Consider the following 22,871-nt stretch of genomic DNA (forward strand, 5'->3'; position numbering starts at 1 on the left):
CTTTGTTTAGTGTAACATAGACAGTAACACATGCATTCAGATATGTATTTTATTGTTATTTTCTCCCTCTTCCAGACATGTACAAGAGCGGGTGGTGAAAGTCCTCAAACAAGACAAAGGGAAAATACCAGAAGACAGAAAGGCTTCCCTGCTGAGTGCAACCACCATGCATGAAGTGGAGCATTTGGTTAGTTGTTACTGGAAATTTTATACAGTAGTGGATAATTGAAAAGTATGTTGACAGAGACCTTCCCTCCATGCACTCATTTAAATCCATCCAAAAAGTCTCCCTTTCCTCTACACTCTTCTCACTACCAGACCCATATGCACTTACAAAACCTACATCTCCCTTCTCAGTTTCACCTTCATCCACATTAACCTTGAAGAAACCTCCTTCCACTCCACTACACGCTTACCTATTTCTTCACTTACTAGTATAGCCACCCCTTCTCTTCTTCATCCTCTCCTCACTCCTGAGAACTTCTCAACTACACTCCCAAACTCACACTTGCCCCCCCCCTTTCAACTTAGTTTTACTCGATGCCAACACAACAATACATTACTTTATGTAAACATACATTAAACAATCTCGGTGGATGTATTGCAATAACCTATTTATAAATTATGAACATAGGTACATATGATCCAACATAGTGTTATTGTCTGTGATGAGATTTCTAGTTGAAGCTTTCATTTATGTCCTTAAATTATATAGACTGGTAAACTAACCATTACTCTTTTATTGAATTGCATGCCTTTGTGTATGTATATTCTGTATGACTACAGTGTTCCCTTAGCATTGTATATTCTGTTCACATCCTAAGATGCTCTAGCTTCTAAAGGCTTTTTATGAGTAGCATGAATACAAGCCACCAAAATATGATTTATGATATAGTCTGTTGGAGTGTGGGTGTGATATTCCAATGCATATTCTTCTACAACTGTATTCATTCTTAACACAGACGGCAGCTTTCAAACGAAGTGGCAAGCGAACATATGCTGAAAGAGCCCGGGAGTTAGGCCTTGAACCCGCAGCAGTAGAAGTCATGCAGGGTACCAGGAACAAGTTTGTAAGTACATACATATACCAAAAGCTTTTCTCCCCTACACAGGGGGTAGCTAAGTTTGTAAGTAAAGATTGAAATATTGTTTGATGTTGTAGTGTGAAAATTGCTAACTCTTTAGACATGGTTACGTGCAAGTGGTGTAGTTGGAAGTGTGTGGGTCTTGTGTCTTCTGAATTGTGGGTGCAAGCCATGCACTTTCCTCCCAGTCTGGAGAATTAGTGTCAGCCCCTTATGGCTACACTTCCTAGAAATGAATCAGGTTTTGAAAATGGGGAGTTGCACTAATTATCTCTCAGGACCACAAGCAAGTAACCATTATTGGTTAAAAGAAAACTAAAAAGAGACCCATAAGGAATTTATGGAAAATGATTGATTTACAAAAGGAAGAGAAGAGAAAGATCAGGGAGTGATGGTCAAAGATACTTTGTTATTTTACAGACATATCGTTAAAATTGTGTTTGAAACATGGTCTTTTGATGAAAATATAATGTTTATGACTTCATTGATAAGATAATGTCATTACCAACATGAATAAAAGTACCTTGAATCAACTACAATATGTAGAGTATATTACTGTAAAATTGCTTAGATTTCATCTTGAAATTTGTTTTGATAATTATATTATTATTCAGAGTAGAAGAATCAAGCAAATGGTATGCTTTGAATTGAATAATTCTTGGGGTGAAAAAAATTATTGTATACATTTGCTAATAGTGTCTTGTAAATGGCAAGAACAAAGATCTGAAATGTGAATGATCACTTACATTTTCAGATAAACCAGCAAGAGTTATATTCCCTTATAGACCAGAATAGGGAAGGTTTGCGAACATTAGAGGAGGTTGAACAAGGATTGCAACATATCATCTCTGACATCATCAGTAAGGACCCTCAGGTCTTGGGATGTGTTCGGCAATTGTAAGTTTTTGTTAACATTATTGGCCAGACAAGTATTTGTTTATTACTTATCACTGTGGACGTGCTGTGTCTTGCGACACTGCTTCTGACCCATGGCAGTGGACAAGATACAGGGATGAACCGTCATCTAGGAGGTGCCAAAATAAGAGGGAGGGAAGAGGGTGGAGGGGAGTGGAGTATGTTGGGGATGGAATGGGTGGGAGTGGTTTTTATGCCTTTGTTTTTTTGGCTACCTCCCTTATAAGGGGGAAAAATCCTTTGGTATATGTATGTATGTATAGATTTTTTGAGTGGGGGTGGAAGTAAGCTGTAGAATTAGGAAAGCAAGTAATGTCTTGAGATTGAAAAGGAAAAGGGTCATGAGAAATATGCATATGGGAATGGATGCAAAGAGAAGATATGAAGGGATGATTATACCTAGGAGACTTTATGGGGTTGGAGACTTGGAAACTATGAGAGTCAGAAAGGAGAAATTGAGATATGTTTGAGATGAAGTGTCTAAGAAGTATGGTGGGTTTTACAAGGATGGATAGAGTGAAAAATGAGGAGGAGAGGAGGGATAGAAAGTGAGCTGGCAGATAGGGCGGATGAAAGATTATTAAGGTGGTTAAGTCACATGGAAAAAATAAGTGAAGAAAGATTAGCAAAAAGTGTGGAAAGCAGGGGTGGGTGGAGTGAACTTGAGGGGATGACAGAGGATGAGATGGATGGATGGGGTGAAAGGGGCTTTATGCAAGAGGGGAATGTGTTGAGCTGGGAAGGGAGGAGATGGGATAAGGGTGAGTGGAAAATGGTTGTGTATGGATGATATTTTGTTGCAGCCTGAAGTTTGTTGTTGTTGTTGTTGTCGTTCCCTAGACTCTGTCCGAGCAGTCCCGAAAGCTTGTTGTTTGTTCTTCCTTTGTGAACATTTGATGTCTTGAGGAGACGAGGTAGGGGGGTCACTGAGTAAAAGATATACAGTACTACCTCTCATTAACGGACATGGATTAGCTGTATTTGCGGTGTTTTTGCTGTTGTTTAGTGCTGTGCAATCACTATGCCACCCAAAAAGCACTCCAAATCAACGGATTATTCACATCAACGGACACCGTTACCCCCCTTTTAGTCCATTAATGAGAGGTAGTACTGTAACCTTGCTATAAATGTACCGGGTCTTGCTGCATTGCTCTGATCCATGCAGTGGGCAGGAGACAGGGATGACCCCTTTATCCATAAGGAGCTAAGATCGAGGGGAACAGCGGGTGGTGGATGGGAGTGGAATGGATGCGAGTGGATGTGTGCCTTGACTGACAAACTCCCGTTTAAGGGGGAAGAAGCCATTGGTTTATAGCAGTGGTTCTTAACCTTTTCCAGTGCCCGTACCCCTTGATGTCTCAGAAAATTTCCTCGCACCCCCATCCAATGCAAATATATGAAAAGAATGAGTGATACAAACCTTATTTGCTTTCTCATTGTAAATATACAGTACCATTGCACTGGTTATCATGTCTCGTACCCCAAGGCTTATGGTTTTGTACCCCTTGGGGGTACAGGTACCCCAGGTTAAGAACCACTGGTTTATAGGTAAAGAGATAGAAAAACAGAATGTTCATATCTTGTCATAGTTATTATTATTATTATTATTATTATTGATATTATTATTTTATTTATTTGTTTATTTTTTTCAATAAGATTTTTTGAAAATAGAAATATGTGCCAAGAGCTGTAAACTTCCTCTGATTGGTTTTCAGAATGAAACTCTGCAAACCAACCTTAGAATGTGGAAAAGCCCGAAAACAGCAGAAACGAGAACAAGGAAAAGTAGTGAACCGTGGCCCAGGGCCAAGTACAGACCTCTGCTCCAAATATGAAAACTACTTTGAGTACAAAAACTTGGCCTGGAACGTGAGGCCACATGCCGTAAGTCACCTCCCCTTATACCAGCGTTTCTCAACCAGGGTTCCCCAGAACCCTAAGGTTCTGCAAAAGGTCCCTAAAGGTTCTGTGAGAACAAGTGATAGTAGCTAATGCACTTTTGATTTTTTATTTAATTTTATATATATAATATAATTAAACACACATGACATATTCTCGGTTATTGTAATAATGTAATACAGACATCATCCTATCTAACCTATTATTATGATGAAAATACAATGAGAAAGATATGGTATATATATATATATTTTTGCACAGGGGCTCCTTGAGACATGGAATTTATTGTAAAGGTTACGCAAGGGTAAAAAGGTTGAAGAACGCTGCCTTATGGGGAAGTATGCATGTCATACTTCTTAGGTGCAGAGTTCATACTAATCCCTTCACTATCATAAGATGCCACAGATAAATAAAGTATCTAGTGGCAGCCAGCTTAAAAGGAAGGAATCAATGAAAATGAACACCCTCATTTTTGAAAAGATGTGGAAATTGATAAAAAAAAAAAAATACCATCATCTGTGGAAAGGATAAATATGTTTTTTATTAGTTTTATTAGATGTGTGCATGTGATGCCAAAAGTAAACCATTAATACTTTGATTTTGTAGAACTGTTTTTCTCACCTTCTCACCATACACCAGGTAGGGCGATGCCCTGTCAGCGATGATGCCTCACGAAGTCCCTCCACAAGTCCCTATCAGCATACAGCTGCACACTCTCCACCTCTTCCATAGTTCTTTGATGAGGATAAATATTTTGCAGATCTTGGCTATGAATCGTGGTGAACACCAGGGAGTTTTATCCGTTAAGATTGTGATTCCCGATAATGCATATGTCCATTTCTTCAACTTCGTCCAACAAAAGTGGCTGCGTATGGCCCCTGCTCATTATTACCGAACCCAGCTGGTCATAAAGAGCATAGAAGACAGTTGGGAGAGGTTAGGTAAGAGTAATGGCCATAACATTCTTTTATGTGTGTATTCACCTACTTGTATTTTACGGGACGAGAGCTATGCTCGTAGTGACCCATTTTCGTATCTCTCTGCATCCAGTTTGTTCTTAAAATCTCGTATAGTTTTGGCACTCACTGTTTTCCCATTTAGTTTGTTCCAGTCATCAATCACTGTGTGGGAAGCTATTCTTTTTCAAATCTCTTCTGTAACTGTCCTTCTTTAGCTTCTCGTGTCCTCTTGTTTCTGGGGACGGACACAAAATGATGAAGAGGTGATGGTGTGCAATTATATGGGGCATAGACTTGGAATGTAAAGGTAGCAGAGAGAAAGTAAATGTGTTTGTGATGAAGTGCTTGAGAAGTATGGTGAGGGTTACAAGGATGGATCATGAAAACTTAGGAGGAGGATTGGAGTGGAAAAGGATCTAGAAAGTAGGATTGATGGAAAACTAGTGGGATGGTTTGGGCATGTGGAAAGAATGAAAGAAAGACGAGCAAAAAGATCCTGGAAGGCAGAGGAGAAAGTCTGTTGATCAGGAAAGGGAGAGGGCAGGAGATACAGGATGTAGGTGTGAGTGGAGAAGGGTTGATATGGATTTATTTATGTATTTATTTTTTGTTTTGTTTTGGATTCATAAGATTATTTTGTTTTTTCAGTCAAGCCTTTTATGCAGAGGCAGATCCGTAGTGAATTAACCGAAATGGCAGAAATTGCTTCAGTGGAAGTGTTTGCTTCAAATCTTCGGAAACTTCTTCTTACTCCTCCTATGAGGGGTAAAACTGTTTTGGCAATTGATCCAGGTAAATATTGACTGTGCAGTAAGATGAGTTTGGTAGCTGTGATTCATAATGTAATAAATATATCCTGCCTCATTAAAATGACTCGGTCAAACACAGTGGTTCTTAACCTGGGGTACCTGTACCCCCAAGGGGTACGAAACCTTGAACCTGGGGGTACGAGACAAGATAGACAGGGCAGTGGTACTGTATATTTACAATGAGAAACCAAAGTAAGGTTTGTATTATTATCCTTTTCATAGGTTTGCATTGTATTTGTATTGGATGGGGGTACGAGAAATTTCTCTGAAATATCAAGGGGCACTGAAAAAGGTTAAGAACCACTGGTCTAACACTAGTTAATGACTATAAATTTGTTCACGTTCATTATATTTGAGTAAATGATTATTGATGAACATGTAGTGTTAGGAAAGTGTAGAGCATGTATCATTGAAAACAATGTGTTAAAATGTTTAATATTTTTTACATCATTAACTTTTCAGGCAAAAATACAGGCTTTCTTAACAATGAAATAGGTTGGGAGAATTTAGTGTATATGTACATATATATAAACATGTGTACTTGGTGTGTGTTTGTATTTACTTAGTTGTATTATACGGGACCCGTCTGTATCTCACAACATTTAGTTTGTTCTTAAATTCTTGTATGGTGTTTTCACACACTATTGTTTTGTCCAACTTGTTCCAATACTGTATGTATATCTGCAGTGTATATACCAAACATTTTTGTTTGGTATATATACCGCAGATATACATACAGTATTGGAATAAGTTGGACAAAACAATAGTGTGTGAAAACACCATGCTTAAACCTTGCGAATATTGAACTTCCGTTTCTTCCTCAACCATACTGCCCATTCATCCCTGGTGCACCCGTAATGTGGTACAGGTCATCATCTTTTTCTTAACATTTTTCTCCAACAAAGAGAAAGTATCAAAAGAAAGGGAGAGAATTTCTTACACTTTGCTTCTTGAATTCCTTTAATGTTTTTCTTGTCTGATAAAGATTATGTGCCTCGTGAATCAATAGTCATCTTTATTTCTTGCCAGGTTTCCACAATGGGTGCAAGATTGGTGTAACAAATCCGACGGGTGACATGGTGCTCACCACAACCATCTACCCCTTCCGTGGAGACCAACACCTCAGTATGGATCATTGGGCCAAGGATCACAATGCCAGAACACTCAGGGAAATTGTACATAAACACAGGTAAAGTTCCTTATTTTCAATTATAATGTACATAAACATAGGCGCAGTTCCTTATTTTCACTTATAATGTACATAAACACAGGCGGAGTTCCTTATTTTAATTTATAATGTACATAAACAGGTACATTTCCTTATTTTCATTTATATTGTACATAAATACATCGCAGTGCCTTATTTTCATTTATAATGAGCAAAGTTTATCCTGGTATTCAGAATCTGTGTTCTTTTTCTTGTGGTGATGGCAATTGATACTACAGTGGGTGTCAGAATAGTGTTCATGCAGGATAACAGTCGGGATTATCTCAGCCACCACCCACTTTTAAAACCCAACAACCTCCTTCTTTCAGTTGGAGTTGGCAGGCCCAAGGGACTTGCACATAATCTCCAAATTAGATACAAAATTTCTACCGTTTTTGTTTCTTTTTATACATATTTTCCCCCATGAAAAGTCAAGGCATAAGAGGGTCGTGGAGGAGTACTCCAACCAAAACCCTAGTAATTGGGTCATTGAATATGTGTCGATAAAGTACAGATTAGAGGAAGAAGGAAGAGATTGGTAGTATGAATGTGCTAAGAGAGATGGATGTGTTAGCATTGAGTGAAATTAACCACTTCACTCCGGGCCAAAATCTCGCGGGCAGCATTAGCTGCCAGACGTACGATGTTGCGTCATAATACTCGCATCATAAAAAATAGTCACCGCTTATATCGATCGTTCTCTCTTTCACCCATGAATTTTGATAACCATAGAAAATGTGATGAAGCCAGTTTAGAGAGTATGTCAGTTACACAGGGACAACTACAATAAATATAATCAAGACGCCGATATGGCAGCCTCGCGTATCCACTTGCTCCCCATGCCGCCTACGTAGGCGGCACCGTATGGAAGGGGTTAAACTGAAAGGGAAAGGTGAATTGGAATTTGGGAGTATAGTGGGTAGGGTGGCTGGAGTGGTACTGTTGTAGATGAAAAATGGTCTATGTAGAAAGTAATTTTTTTTTTCCATTTCCTTAGTGTATTTTTGGCAATTTGCTTATTCTAAGATGAAACTGTCATGATAATTTCAAGTCCAAGTGGACCCAGGTACATCAGCAAAGAAAATTAGGGAGGTGGGGGATGAGATGGAGTAAATGTACAACAGTAAACATCATATTAGCTAAATAGTTAACAACCTGGAAATTAATTTTCAACACAAGTACACAGACTTAATTGAACTGAACCACACTCTAAATGGAGTTTTCCCATAGGTCCCCAAAAGGAGTAGATGTTTGGTGTCCTCTGTTATCATATGAATTGCATCATATGTAGAATATTCTTTTATCATGCAGATGCTTCGAGTAATTTGGTGATTTGTTTCAGGTGTGAGACGTTTACCATTGGCAACGGATCTGGCTGTCGAGAGATGGAGAGTTACTTGACTCGTCTGATTGCTCAGAAGTGCTTTGAGCCCTTCAATGTTCAGTACACCATTATCAATGAAACAGGAGCATCACAGTATTCTGTATCAGCAGAAGCAAAGGCAGAGTTCCCAAACTTAGACATCAATCACATAAGTGCTAGTAAGGTCATTGGTCTTGGTTATATTTTATATATGTATATGAACTTTGGTATTGACAGCATGGAAACATGCAGTCAGTACTTTAGGGTTTAAGATCTATTCATAAAGGAGTGATGATGCTTTTGAACAACTGCTCTCCTTTTATGAGGTGCTCCCTTAAACTTATCCTTTGCCACTTTTATGATTACCTCTTTGTCTCTCCTGGTGAGGGAGAAGAATTGTGCTGCTGTGTTCTCATGCATGTTGTAAGAGGTGACTAAATGGGATGGAATGAAATGAGGGGGCTAGGAATCTTCCACGCTCTGTTTTCCTTCTACAAAAACTTAAGGCATAAGAGGGTCTGGGGTGACTCCAGCCAGAACCCTAGTATGTCATTAAATGTATATGAATGTAATACAGTAATTTGGAAAATATTGCCATGTGGGAAGAAAGATGGATATGTTAGCATTGAATGAAACTAAGTTGAAAGGGAGGGATGAGTTTGAGTTTGGGAGTGTGGTGGGTAGGGTGTCAGGAGTGATGAGGGGGGAAGGGAGGGAAGGAGTAGAACTGCTGGTTATGAGATAGGAAAGTGTACAATGGAGTGAAGGGAAGATCTTTGAGGATAATGTACATCAAAATGAAATTAGGTATATTGCCCCCAGGTTTCTCCTGCAGGAGACCTACGGCTCCCAGGTAATTGACTACAGCCACTAGGTGGGCCAACGAGTCACTCAAGGAAGAAATACAATAGGAATTCTTGTATATTTCCACAGATACAAAGGAAAAGGAGACAAATATGAATGTAGTAGCATTTAGGGATTATTCTGTTAGGTGTAGCTGGAAAGGCATATTAATTAAGAGGATTAGGAGGGGAACAGAGGGAGTGATTGAAGAAGAACAGTGTGGGTATAGAAAAAGAAGAGGGTTAGGGATTTGGGAAAAGCACATGACAGAATTGACAGGAAGGTATTCTGGGATGTGTTGGAGGTGCATTTCATAGGGGAAGGCTGTTGAGAGCAATTAAAATTTTATACATAAGTAGTAGAGCTTGTGCTAGGGTAAGGAGGGGAGAAAGTGGTTTGAGATGAAGTTAGGGCTGTGCCATGGTTGTTCAGTGTATATATGGATGGGGTGGTACAGAAGGTAAATATGAAGGTGATGGATAGCAGTTTAGAGATGGTAAGTGAGGTGCCAAGATAAGAGGGTGGGAAGAGGGTAGAGGGGAATGGAGTATAGGGGATGGAATGGGTGGGAGTGGTTTCTATGCCTTTGTTTTTTGGCTACCTCCCTTGTAAGGGGGAAAACCTTTGGTATATGTATGTAAGTGATAGTGGAAAAAAGTTAGTGAATGATACTGCACTTGGGGCTAGGTCAGAGGAGGATCTGAGGCAGATAGTGGCAGAGATCAAGAAGATACGTGAAAGAAAAATGCTGAAACTGAATATGGGCAAAAGGTGATGAGATGTACAAGGGCAGAGGGTGACAGTGAGTTGAAGACAAATGATAAAGGAGAGAGTCTAAATGGAGTGAAAAGCTTCAATTATATAGAGTCACATAAGGCAGGGAATGGAGGAGTTGGGGTGGAGGCTAGTTATAGAGTAAGGGATGCAAGTGAATGTCTGTGGGGAATAAAAGACGTCATGAGAAATAGGTATCTGGAGATGAATGCAAAAAGAAGACTGTATGAGTGTGTGATTGTGCCCATGACACTGTGAGTCTGAGACTTGAATTTTAATTGAGGCAGACAGGAGGAGCTTAAATATGTCTGAAATGAAGTGTTCATGAATTATGGTTGTGATTACAAGGATGGATAGAGTGAGAAATGTGGTAGTGAATTGGAGAGCATCTGTATGACTTATCTCATTAAATCCACAAAAATCACTATAAAGTTCCTGCTCAGTGCTAGTACCCAGTGTATTACTACAATATCTCCTAATTTCATCAACTCACAACTGCACAGTAAGTCCTCGTTATACGGTACATATGCATTCCTGAAAACCTTACCACAAATTGAAATTACCGTATACCGAACCCATTATAACATGTAATAATAGGATATGGCAGACGTACCTTCTCCCTGCTCTTTTCTCTCCAGAATATCTAGTGGATACCATATCTGTGAATTTTTCTTACTGTAAATTTAGTCGAGGGTAGTAATTACCAAATACCGTAACTGTTAATTTACCGGATAAAGAATTACCGTATAAGGAGGACTCACTGTACTTCTCTTCCAAATTTATTTTGTCTTTTTTTTATGTATTGCACCAAATCACATTCCTGTTCTTCTTGTGTGTGTTTGCTCTGGTTCTTTTTCAGGATAGATTGGAGATTCTACACATTACACCTTTAAAGTATGTATATATATATATACAGCTCTTTCCTTCTTGTAAGGGGAGTGGCAAAATCAAAAACATGTCTTGAGTTTTCCCATGTGAAAAGTACAGAAAGAGGAATTCCCTGTACCTTCACTTTAGCCCGTCTAGTTACCTTTTATGACATACAGTAAAGTGTCAATATCTCCCTACTGAAGACGCTTGAGTATTGAGTAAAGAAGAGGTAGTGTCTTAGGAGTGGTACAGGAGAGATTCACAAAGAACAGGAAAGAGGGATAGTTAAAGTTAAAAAGTAGCCTAGCATACTTTTATGGGTGGAGATTTTTCTCTAAACATAAAAAAATGCTTCGTGATTGGGGCATAGTTGTGTCACTAAAGTCCTTAAATATTGATTGCATATAACTATAGAACCAATACCTCACAATGGGGACCTATAGAATAATGAGGTATATATATTAGCTGCATAAAGCACAGCAATATAGATGCATATTTACCAGTAGGCTATTATTATATCCAAACATTACTTAACTTACATTTATTGTTCTTTCTTTTAGTATCATTAAGTAGGAGACTGCAAGATCCTTTATTGGAGTATGTCAAAGTCCACCCAATGCATCTGGGTGTGGGCATGTACCAGCACGACATCCCTGAACGTATCTTGCATTCATCCCTTGACTCAGTTATGACGGAGTGTGTGTCTTTTGTGGGTGTTGACATCAATGTTGCATCAGAGTTTGTGTTGAGGTTAGTAGAAAAGATATTGCCATGTCATACACTTCTGTTGGAAGTCTACGGATTTCAGTAATCAATACAGCCTTCACATTACCTGTTGCATCTTTATTCAAGCCTTTTTCTTATCAACATACTCTTCCTTCCTCTTAAGCTTTCATCTCAGGTATTGCTTCCTTATTTGATCCCTCCCATTTCCTGCACTTCATTTTCCTTTTTTTTTTTTCCTGTTTTGCATGGTTAAGAGCATGTAATAAACATTGATATTAATTTTGTAAACTAATATACCTTTTTTATTTCTGTGCAGAAAGTTGTCTGGGTTGAACAAGTCCCGGGCAGCCAATATAGTTGAGTACCGCAAATCGAAGGGGCCCTTCTTCAATCGGGATCAGCTGAAACTGGTCAAGGGTGTTGGTCCTCGCACCTTTGAACAATGTGCAGGTTTCATCAGGATTCTGCCAGAAACCTTGGAAACTGCCATAAACAGGTAATTATGATTATATAGAGAGGGGATGGAGAGCAAGTTGAATCTAACTCGTCATTTTTAGAGATGGGATGGAGAGCAAGTTGAATCTGACTCCCCATAGCTCCCAGGTAACCTACAACAGCCACTGGACTGGCCCATAACTCACTCAAGGAAGATATATTGTGTTTTTGTCTGGGAATAATAGTACAGACGCTCCTCTACTTACGTTCATTCGTTTTACGTTTTTTCGATTTTTACGTTTGAACTGACTGTAAAAAAAAATTGTAATATTTTTTTTTGTGTGTGAATTATTTAGTTTAGTGCGCTCTCCGTAGTTCAAACGATACTTGCGCATGACGCTGTGTCCATTGTTTACATTGCACAAACGACAAACTGAACATGCCTTGCCTCCTTCTCCTCCTCCTCCTCCCCCTCCTCCTCCACCATCTCAATTTATGTTGCTTGAATTTAATTTATTTGAAATTAATGTTATTATTTTACAATGTTATGTGTATAATTAATTATTTAGGGGTGTTTTATAAGATACGGTAATAGAATTTACGGATGTATAGTACAGTAACAACTTATGTTCGGCTGTTCGGAACGTAACTAAAACGTAATTTGAGGAGCGTCTGTATAGGGCAGTATACAATGTAGTGTTCAATGTCCACTGTGTGATGGTTGCATCTGGGGCAGTTTGGATTCTGTGGCCAGGCCTATTCTGTGCTGGTATCTTAGTGCCGGATGGTACCCTGAATGGAAGCATGATAGTGTAGTTTTATTAGGATGATTTTAGGAAAGGTGTGGAAAGTAGAGGTGGATGGAGTGAACTTGAGGGGATGACCGAGGATAGGGCAGATGGATGGGGTGAAAGGTGCGGCATTCTTATTCCTCCACCACAGTAGCATGAGATAAAAGAAGAGGTGTTATTGTAGAAGTGGTGCTGAGAAGCATTAAGATAGAGGAATTTAAAATACATGTGTAGATGAAAGAATTTATTTATTTATTTTTTGTTCAATTCTTCAGGACTCCTCAAACGAAGAAGAAAGCAGAGAAGGAAGTGGTGAGCCCTTTGGACCGAACACAGATTCATCCCGAGTCGTATAGCATCGCCAACAAATTCATGAACCTCGTGGGCGTTCGGCCACAGGACATAGGTTCAGATCATTTCATCAGGACAGTTCAACGCTTCATGCAGACCACAAGTAAGCCTTGCCATGCCTCGGTTAATCTCTTTTGGATCAGAAGCTACCCTGAGCTGGATAAAATTGTCCGGCATTGGTCATAGCAGAATGCAGACATAACCCAGTGGTTCTTAGCTCGTCAGTGTGAGGTCCTTCCTAAAGCTGAATAAAATCATTTGGGAAGCTCACTGGCTGAGCGGGTTAGGGTGTTGTTATTTGCGGCGAAGGTCGGGAGGATGGCGGTTCGAATCCTGCCACCGGTGAAGTTGAACCAAGGGCATGGTTCATTAAATTCTATACTATAAAGTCCTCTGTGAGGGGCATTGTCCTAGTCTTCCGACGGGGGAGTTTGTGACGTTAAACCATATCATCATCATCATCATCAAGCTGAATGAAATTGCCGTCATAGTGAAAGTTAAATGAGGAAGCAAGATAGAAGTGTATACACTGTCTCCTCAGACAGTTTCCTCTTCAGCATCTTCTTGGGATGATTGATGTTCCAAAAGACTTCATGTTCATAATTTTTTTTTTTTTTTATTTTTTTTTTTTTTATGAGACTTATGATAGCTTCATGGGACCAATGAAGTTGATGTGATATGTTTTTGGGCTTGTGAACACAAATTTGTTTTGCTTGCATACCACTGAGGTCATGCAGGAACTGAATGGTATATTTCTATCAAACTAGAAATTATATTTGGAAAATTTCTTGTATGTCGTTTATATTTTTGTGTAATGAAAATTCTTAAAAAAAAGATATATATATATATATATATATATATATATTTTTTTTTTATTGCATATGTGCTGAATAAACAATAATTACTTCATACCTCTCACTTGTTTACCTCTGTCACTAGTACAAAATACCAGGGAAAACTGATCATATGGCTGGCTTAAAGCAGCAAGAATTAGTTGCTAGTCCAGTACAAATGGCTGACTAATCGAGCTGTTTTTCTGGATCCAGCGATTTCAAAGGCTAGTGTGTTCCGAGGCTTTAGGCACACAATAAACAACCTCACTAGCCAGTCCACCATAATAGTTCCTCCACATGACACCCATCCAACCAGGCATCTTTCCAGGTTTCTTCACTCTCAATGCATTTTGTATCTCATTTTTTTCTGTAACCCTGTTATTTTCCTCTCCCATCAGTCATTTTCCTAGCATCTTCCACTATGCAGTCACTTCTTAACTTTCTTGGCATTCAGTAATTCTCTGAAATAATCCATTTGTCCTGTTATTAAATACTTCCATCAACAACTGTCTGTCTGCACCTTTTAACTATTTCTATCTTGTTACTTCACTTCCTTCCTTTTTTTTCTTCAAAGTTCTCAAATTCTTACCCCATTTTACTTTTGCTGTTCTCTTTGCCTTCCTCATCTTGCATTTTGCTTCTCTTGTGCCTATCTTATGCTTCCCTTGTTCTATCCTACAACCAGTCATCATACACTCATTTTGTCCCCTCCACTACTATTTTCACTTTCTCATCCCACCTTTGCTGCCTCTCCTGTTCCGCTCCATCCTCCATGACCCACATACCATCCTTGTGCACTTAAAAACTCCTTGTAATATACATACATACATATACCAAGGATTTTTCCCCCCTTACAAGGGAGGTAGCCAAAAAGATAAAGGCATAAAACCATTCCCACTCATTCCATCCCTAAATACACTCCACCCCCCTCCACCCTCTCTCTTATCTTAGCACCTCCTGGATGACGGGTCATCCCTGCACCTTGTCCACTGCCCTGGGTCAGAAGCAGTGTCGCAAGACACAGCACATCCACAGCAAGGCCGCTTCATTAAATTGGCGACCCCCCCTCTCCGTCCCCCCATGCATAAAAGGAGAAGACGGGGAGAAATCCCTTTGGGCTGTCTTCCATCTACCAAGAAATTATCTAATAATCCCCCACTCTCACTCCAGAAAAAATTGATATCCAGAATGCTTCCAACCCTCATTTTGGGTACCACTACATAATCTATTAATGCCCTATCAACCACCCTTTCCAATGGATTCAGTATTTGTTTGGCTCTTTTCTTAAACTGCTATCGTTGTATATTGTCATAGTATAAGCATACATTATATAGGAATTGAAATTGCTTATGTTATTTTTTTTATATTACAGGTGTAGATACAGTCACTGAGGCATCTGAAGCAACCAAGCCTACTATGCAGCTCATTATTGATGGCTTGACCCAGCCTTTAGACTACGATATTCGTGCCCAATTTGAAAAGCCACTTTTCCGTAAAGGTGTCACCTCCCTGGATGACTTAGTGCTGGGAACCAAACTGACGGGTATGTATACATGTTCTTGTGAGTTTTTAGTCGATAGTTTGGTCCGCTGGGTGAGTGGGTTAGGGTGTTGTTACTTGTGGTGTAGGTAAAGGGGATGGTGGTTTGAATCCTGCCACTGGTGAAGTTGAACCAAGGGCATGGTTCATTGAATTCCACGCTACAAAGTCCTCTGAAAGGGGCACTGTCTTAGCCTTCTGATAGGAGGAGTTTGTGATGTTAAACCATATCAGTTTGGTCCAGGAAATAGTTCCTGGGGCAGTAATGTTTAGTTATCTTTATATGAAGGATTTTCTTTCTACCCTGCACCTGGGGCAGTAATGTGTAGTTATCCTCTTTATGTGAAGGAATTTTAGTTGTTTTGGATTCCCGTGCATTTTTGGGTCTCTTCTTTTTTCCAATCACCTAAAAATTTTGGGGGCTACTTTTTTATTTTTAGGGGCTCGTGTCTTACTTTCAAGGGTTACAGTTTCTAGAACTATTTTGCTGTTTCGCAAAAATTAAAGGACAATTACAATAATACAATTAGGTAAACAAGGCCTTTTCCTTCATATAAAAGGATGGCCAAGTTATAGCCCATTCCTACATGATAAGCAGATAAATCCCCTTTAACCCCTTCGATATGATGATGCCTACGTAGGCGTCATGAGGTGCAAGTGGGTACGCGAGGATGCCGATGTCGGCGTCTTGATTATATATATTGTAGTTGTACCTGCATGACCCCCATACTCCGTAAACTGGCTTCATCATATTTTCTATGGTTATAAAAATTCACGGGTGAAAGAGAACGAGCAATACAGCAGTAACTTTATTTTTTATAATGGGAGTATTATGACGCAACATCACACGTCTGGCAGGTAATTCTGCCCACAAGGTTTTGGCCCGTATTGAAGGGGTTAACCACTTCTCCCATCTCAACACATCAAAGGTGAATCCTAAAAATGAATAAACTCTGATTAAGATAAGTAAATCTTTCTAATGATGTGCATATCTCATAAGATTTGTTCTTCTCTCTATTCAGGTAACGTAAGAAACGTGACACACTTTGGTGCCTTTGTGGACGTAGGCATTGGTCAGGATGGATTGGTGCACTCGTCCAAGATGAGGGGGATGAGGCTCGAACTGGGGAATACGGTTGAAGTGTCTGTCATATCCATCGACAAACAGAGACAGAGAGTGGGACTGATGCTCGAAAATTTGGTTGGATAATATGCTATGCGGAGAGTGTTGAAATGAAGATAGGTGTGTCTTAAATATGATGAACCTTTAATGGAGGAGGATTTTCCTCAGCTGAGTAAAATATTTTGGTGGTAGTCACGAAATTACCAGTATATAATCTTTGTTCAAAAATTGACTTAAGATGAATAATGTAACCAAAATTTGTAATGTGCGACTTGTTTAAGATGAATGATGTAACCAAAATTTGTAACTTGTGACTTTTTTAAGATGAATGATGTAACCAAAATTTGTAACTTGTAATGACTTATGAACACAATAGTCTTCACTACAAAAATCAGAGATTAAGAGGTAAGATGTATTGGATGGAAATATTATCTTATACTTTGTGATATATTGATTTAGTATTTTATTAGAAAGGTATCCTTCATCTACGATGAGCTAAAACGAGAGGGGCAACTAATGTGTGTTTGGACGGGTGAAGGGTGGCTTTGTCGTTTGACATAACCAGCCACTTTATAAGTGGGAAAAGGGCATTTCGGTGTATGTATGTAGTAGAAAGTCCCTGGGAATTATAGTATATATGATCATGCAGAGATTTCTCCCCATCTTCTCCTTTTATGCAAGGGGGGGTTGCCGATTTAATGAAGCGGCCTTGCTGTGGATGTGCTGTGCCTTGCGACACTGCCTCTGACCCAGGGCAGTGGACAGGGTGCAGGGATGACCTGTCATCCAGGAGGTGCTAAGATGGGAAGGAGGGTGGAGGGGAGTGGAGTGTATTTAGGGATGGAATGGGTGGGAATGATTTTATGCCTTTTTCTTTTTGGCTACCTCCCTTGTAAGGGGGAAAAAGCCTTGGCATATGTATGTATGTATGTATGATCATGCAAAACACAGAATATGAAGACTTAATTTTTTGTGTTTAAAAGTCATGGTGCTACATCAATCCCACATTTTGTGGGAAAAGAACTGTACTAGATTAGGTTGCTGCACAATGTAAAAGTGATATTTTTCCCCTGATTATTCATTGCTGTACATTGTATCCAAGCCTGTGCCCTATACATTTTGTAATATTAGAAAAGTTTTGAATGCGATGAGTAAAAACACGACAAACAACTAGGAACTGAATCTTCTTTGTAATCTTGTGATTCCATGTGCGATTGTGTGATGAGAATGATTGCGAAGATGACTGTTATTAAACGGTAGCGAGTTGGAAGCGAGATACAATGACCGAGTGAAGTGGTGATGAATGTTGTAAGGGTGTAAGTTGCCAAGTTATGATGTGTACTTACTAGTTATCCACAAGTACCTGGGAAGGTCTTGCTTGTTGTTCCAGACAGTGGATACAAGGGTGTGTATATTTATATAGTGTGGCCTTACTCACCCTGGACAACTCAGTTCATTGAAATGACTACAATGACCCAGAAGTCACTTCAGGTCTTCAGTCTAAGGACAGTCCTTTAACTGAATGAAATCATCTGGCATTTTACAGAATATCAAAAGAAGGCCGTCGCCTGAATAAAGTCATTGCATTACAGGACAAGAATTTGTGTTTCTTTTGAAGGGGTCGGTAGAGGTACAGTTGAAGACGTAATCTTGACGCACGTAGAGCGCAAAGGTGCGTGTGTTTATGATCTACAACAGAAACACATTCACAACTATGTTACTAATAAGAACATGGGTACGTGTGTTCACTTATGCAAAGTAGACCACTTGCTTCGTTAGTTTCTTTTTCCAAGTGGTCTACTTTGCATAACTGTGTTAATAAATTAAGATGCATAGTCAGGTGTTTTTTTATGTTCACTTTACACTAACACTACAGGGAAACAGGAATGTATTAGATCTGGCATACACCATCAATGCATTCTGCTGTGTCAGGTTCATTAATTTGCAACTGTACAATACTGCTGGTAAATCCCATCCTTATTGAAGGGATGTCATAAATGTGAGTGAACTAGCTGGCAGGAACCAGAATAAAAGATTAAGTACCCATGAGCACAGAAGGAGTTAATTCAGATGATTTAACTCCTCCCCCACCAAAAGGGTACCACAGAGCTAAATGAAGCAGCCTGGAGACAGAGAAGAAAAGTACAATACTTAATTGTTTGTAATGCCTATTCATTATATATATATATATATATATATATATATATATATACACATATGATTTGGTTTAACATCACACACTCCCTCCCCTATCAGGAGGCTAGGATGGTACCCCTTGCAGTGAACTTTGTAGCATGGAATTTAATGAACCATGCCCTTAATTCAACTTGCCACAAGCAGGGATCAAATTCTTATCATCTCAACCTTCATACATATACCAAGGGCTTTTTCCTCCTTAAAACGGGGGTAACCAAAATCACGGGATAATTCCACTCCCACCCATATCATCCCCACCCATTCCATTCCCATTCATCACCTTTCCCACACTCCCCCTTTTCTTAGCTCCTGGATGATGGGTCACCCCTGCATCTTGGCCATTGCCCTGGGTCAGAAGCAAGGTAGCAAGACACAGCACATCCACAGCAAGGCCCCTTCATTTAATTAGCGACCCTCCCTTTCCATCCCTTCGTGCAGAAAAAGAGAAGACGGGGGGAAAACCCTTGGCTGCGTCAAAAAAATAATTGACACATAACCACTCCCTTCCATGTATCAGCATCATTCATATACAACTATTCTCCACTCATCCCTATCTTCTGTCTTCTCCCTTCCTCAATAGACATGCCTCTTTTACCCCATCCATCCATCTCATCCTTGGTTACCCCCTCATGTTCACTCCATCCACCTTTGGCTTCCACACTTCTTTTACTGATCTTTCTTCGCTCATTCTTTCCATGTGTCCAAACTATCCCAATACTCCTTCATCAACCCTATCGGTCAACTCCTTTTCCACCCCAGCACTTCTAAGTTACCAGAAGAGGCTGGATGACCGCATTGTGAACAGCTGCCCAGGATGTAACACTTCACCCCATACCATACAACACATAATGGAAGACTGCATTATACACAATCATGCACGCAAACAACACAACATACACTCTATAAAGGATTTGTGGGAAAACCCAGTTTCGGCTGTGGCATTCCTTGGGGAGACGGGACTGCTCGGACAGACAGTCTAGGGAACGACAACAACAACAACAACTCCTTTTCCACCCCTGCTCTCCACCCCTGGTTTCCACCTCACCTCCTCATTTCTCACTCTATCTAGCCTAGTAACCCCTACTCTGCTTCTCAGACATTTCATCTCAAACACATTTAAACTATTCCTCTCTTTTGTTCTATGTTTCTGCTCCGTACAGTGCTGTCGACACAATCACCCCATCATACAATCAATATATACAGACGCTCCTCTACGCACGTTCATTCGTTTTATGTTTTTTCAATTTTACGTTTGAACTGACTAAAAAAAAAATGTTTTGTAAAAATGAAAAAAAATTGAGTGAATTTTTTAGTTTTGCGCTCTCCGTAGTACGAGACGTTCAAACGATACGCATGATGCTGCGTCCATTGTTTACATGGCACAAACGACAGACTGAACGTGCCTTGCCTCCTTAAGTATATAAAAAAAGTAAATACTAACATTAACCCGACATAAGCCACACGAGGCGAGACCCAAAACGCTGGGTCTACCAACATTGAAAGATCAAAGAGTAAGAGGCGTCTTGATTAGGGATGGGATGTACTTACTAGGTCATGAGAGCAAATTGAGAAAGATGTGAATATATATATAAAAAAATCCATATAGGTACATAAATACTTGGAATAGCTTAAAAAGTGATATAGCCTAAGGTAATCCAGGAATTAAAATCTAAGTATGATAATTTAGAAATAAAAATATAACCCAAGATTGAATCATACATGAATTTGAAGCTAGGTGTGATAAAATGGAAATTAAGAGACAGGAACCCACGAGCATTGCTCATTTCTTGTATACTATAATTAGATAAATACACAATTTCTTATGTTTAGATTGCTTACGTGTGTACGCAGTATTCTCACAAGAGGGGGGGGGGGCACATGCCCTGGGGCGGCAATTCTAGACTGGGCATGCCGCTCACAAGGTTGACAGAATAATTATAATAAAAGGCCAAAGGAGCCCTGAATATTTAACCGTAATAGACGAATTTTGCGTTAAAATGAACAGAATATGATTTTTTTCCCCTTATCATTTCTGCAATAGGGACACTAAATATCATTTTTAAAATCCGTTTAATTATTTCGCAAGCCAATAACTAAAACAGGCTGTAAGAGATTGTGGTGATGGTGGGGGGGGGGGGCGTCACAGAATTTTATTCCGGGGCGGCACGTAGGCATGCAAAGGCTCTGTAGAGTAAGCTAATTGTCCTAAGTACCATCTCTTTCTCTATTCATTCTCCTCTTTCCTCCTCATTCCCCATATTTTTTTTCCTCTTCCTCCCCCCCCTTTTTTTTTCTTGCTATAAACCTTAACACTTTTATGACTCCTTTCGACCGCGATATTTTTCCCAAATATAGAAGCGTTGGTTATTGGCGAGAAAAAATATAACCCGCAGTATCCAGTGCCTTCTTTTAATTAAAATCACACCTTTTCTTGATAATTTTGTTTCTCCATACCGCACCTCCAACTCCTACATGAAATATAAGATAAGGGACGGTGATGTTTACAGGGACCAGTAACTATATTCCACAACACTCAACCAACCTCCAAATCCTTTCTCGTATTTACTGAGCTTTATTTCTTCTTGTAATCACGGACTTACACACCCCTTCCCCCAAACTTCAATGAACCTTAATATAACGAAGTGAAATGTAGGGTTGTAGGTTGTGATCTAGTATATACTTGAATTCCATTATTTGACTCGGAAGGTAGGTTCGTTGGATGCTTGGGAGCGGTATCTGGAGCTGGGAACTACCCAGGCGTATCGGTCGGTCGGTTTGTTCCTCTAAGCTAGAATAAGGTTATTTCTTCATTCATTCATTGTGATGAGCGAGGCTCATTAGGGCTTGAAAGGTCCAGAAAAGGTCTTGACATTTTTAATGAGAAAAAGGCAAGGCGGGGAGAGGTTGAATGAGTGAATAATCCTATGGGAAATAAATTCAGGATAAGCAGCTTTGTTTTCGAGAAAGTACGTCACGGTTACTGTCCTAACGGTTCGAGTCGTCGATTTCTCGTGCCAAGAAAAGTTCCGACGCAGATTGTCGTTTGGTATGTTGGTGGAAGTGAAATATATTTCTCCTAGGTAAATGAAACGACCATAGTGAGTTGGCCATCTGGGGATATGGGGGGTCATTCTCTCTAATAAAGGATTTATGATAGAAAACGGATAAACAATAAGAATAGTTCATTGACCGTTCGCTTGCTCCTGTCCCGTCCCCCAACCCACTCTGGAAAATGCTACGTTAATTCAGGATACAATATCCTCCACAATTTTTCCGGGCCTTCGGTCTCAGACAAAAGAGCATCGAGACGTTAGTTTGAGACAACAGCTCCATATTTTTTTTCTTGCTGATCCCAACTTTATCAAATAAAAGACCTCATGACCTGTATGCATAGGCTACTGGATACATACACGAAATATCTATTTGAAAACAGACTTGAGAATTGGTATTTTGAGCTCATATTCACATGACCTATGATGCAATTATACATGAATCTAAACTCATTTTTCAGTGTTAGAATGTTCATTCGTACCATATTTGTTTCTGACAAATACATTACGCAAAAAGTAGAACATAAACTTTGCTTGAAAAAGAAAATAATAATTTAGAGGATTCCCATTGACACTCGAGTACACAGGACTGTACGAGTTCAGATCCTGTCTGTACATAACAGTTACGTAGCCAAATACATACACAACTGTTAACTCAGTGGTCGAGTTCGAATCCCGCCCAGGGCTGAAATAATTTCAGTAATCGCTGCGCTGCGAGTCGTTACTCCAACTCGTGATCGGGGAGTTGGGTGTGTGTGTGTGCGTGTAAGGTCACAACATTACGCATAGATCTGAGCTCTCATTCGGGAGGGTAATAGCTGTCGATCACGAGTCCAACACGTGATCCAAAACTATGGTAAATCACACACACACACACACACACACACACACACACACACACACACACACACACACACACACACACACACACACACACACACGACTCAATTCGTGGCGCAGTGGTAGAGTTCCTAGCTGCCACTACGGTGGTCCGGGTTCGAATCCAAATCAGGGCTGAAATAAATTCAGTATCGCTCCGCTGCGGGTCGTTACTCCAACTCTCGTGGGACTGGGCGGGGAGTTGTGTGTGCGTGTAAGGTCAC

The 22,871-nt window shown here is 39.8% G+C and overlaps 1 protein-coding gene across 10 annotated transcripts in view; it reads left to right on the plus strand.

Annotated features, from left to right (window-relative positions):
• The window catches only part of LOC143037613 (S1 RNA-binding domain-containing protein 1), a 33,278-nt gene extending 14,921 nt beyond the window's left edge, over window positions 1–18,357 (plus strand). For all 10 annotated transcript variants that reach the window (XM_076206112.1, XM_076206113.1, XM_076206114.1 and 7 more), the window contains 13 exons: window positions 76–187; window positions 963–1,070; window positions 1,840–1,982; window positions 3,716–3,884; window positions 4,660–4,840; window positions 5,507–5,650; window positions 6,697–6,856; window positions 8,217–8,416; window positions 11,285–11,474; window positions 11,767–11,946; window positions 12,952–13,130; window positions 15,233–15,403; window positions 16,422–18,357. In XM_076206112.1, coding sequence (XP_076062227.1) covers window positions 76–187; window positions 963–1,070; window positions 1,840–1,982; window positions 3,716–3,884; window positions 4,660–4,840; window positions 5,507–5,650; window positions 6,697–6,856; window positions 8,217–8,416; window positions 11,285–11,474; window positions 11,767–11,946; window positions 12,952–13,130; window positions 15,233–15,403; window positions 16,422–16,609 — 2,125 coding nt within the window. In that variant the 3' untranslated portion in view covers window positions 16,610–18,357. The remainder of the gene's footprint in view (window positions 1–75; window positions 188–962; window positions 1,071–1,839; window positions 1,983–3,715; window positions 3,885–4,659; window positions 4,841–5,506; window positions 5,651–6,696; window positions 6,857–8,216; window positions 8,417–11,284; window positions 11,475–11,766; window positions 11,947–12,951; window positions 13,131–15,232; window positions 15,404–16,421) is intronic.
• The last annotated feature ends 4,514 nt before the right edge of the window (window positions 18,358–22,871 follow it).

This window comes from Oratosquilla oratoria, chromosome 22, assembly GCF_046742065.1.
Source record: "Oratosquilla oratoria isolate Oo_2021 chromosome 22, ASM4674206v1, whole genome shotgun sequence".
Lineage (NCBI taxonomy): Eukaryota > Metazoa > Arthropoda > Malacostraca > Stomatopoda > Squillidae > Oratosquilla > Oratosquilla oratoria.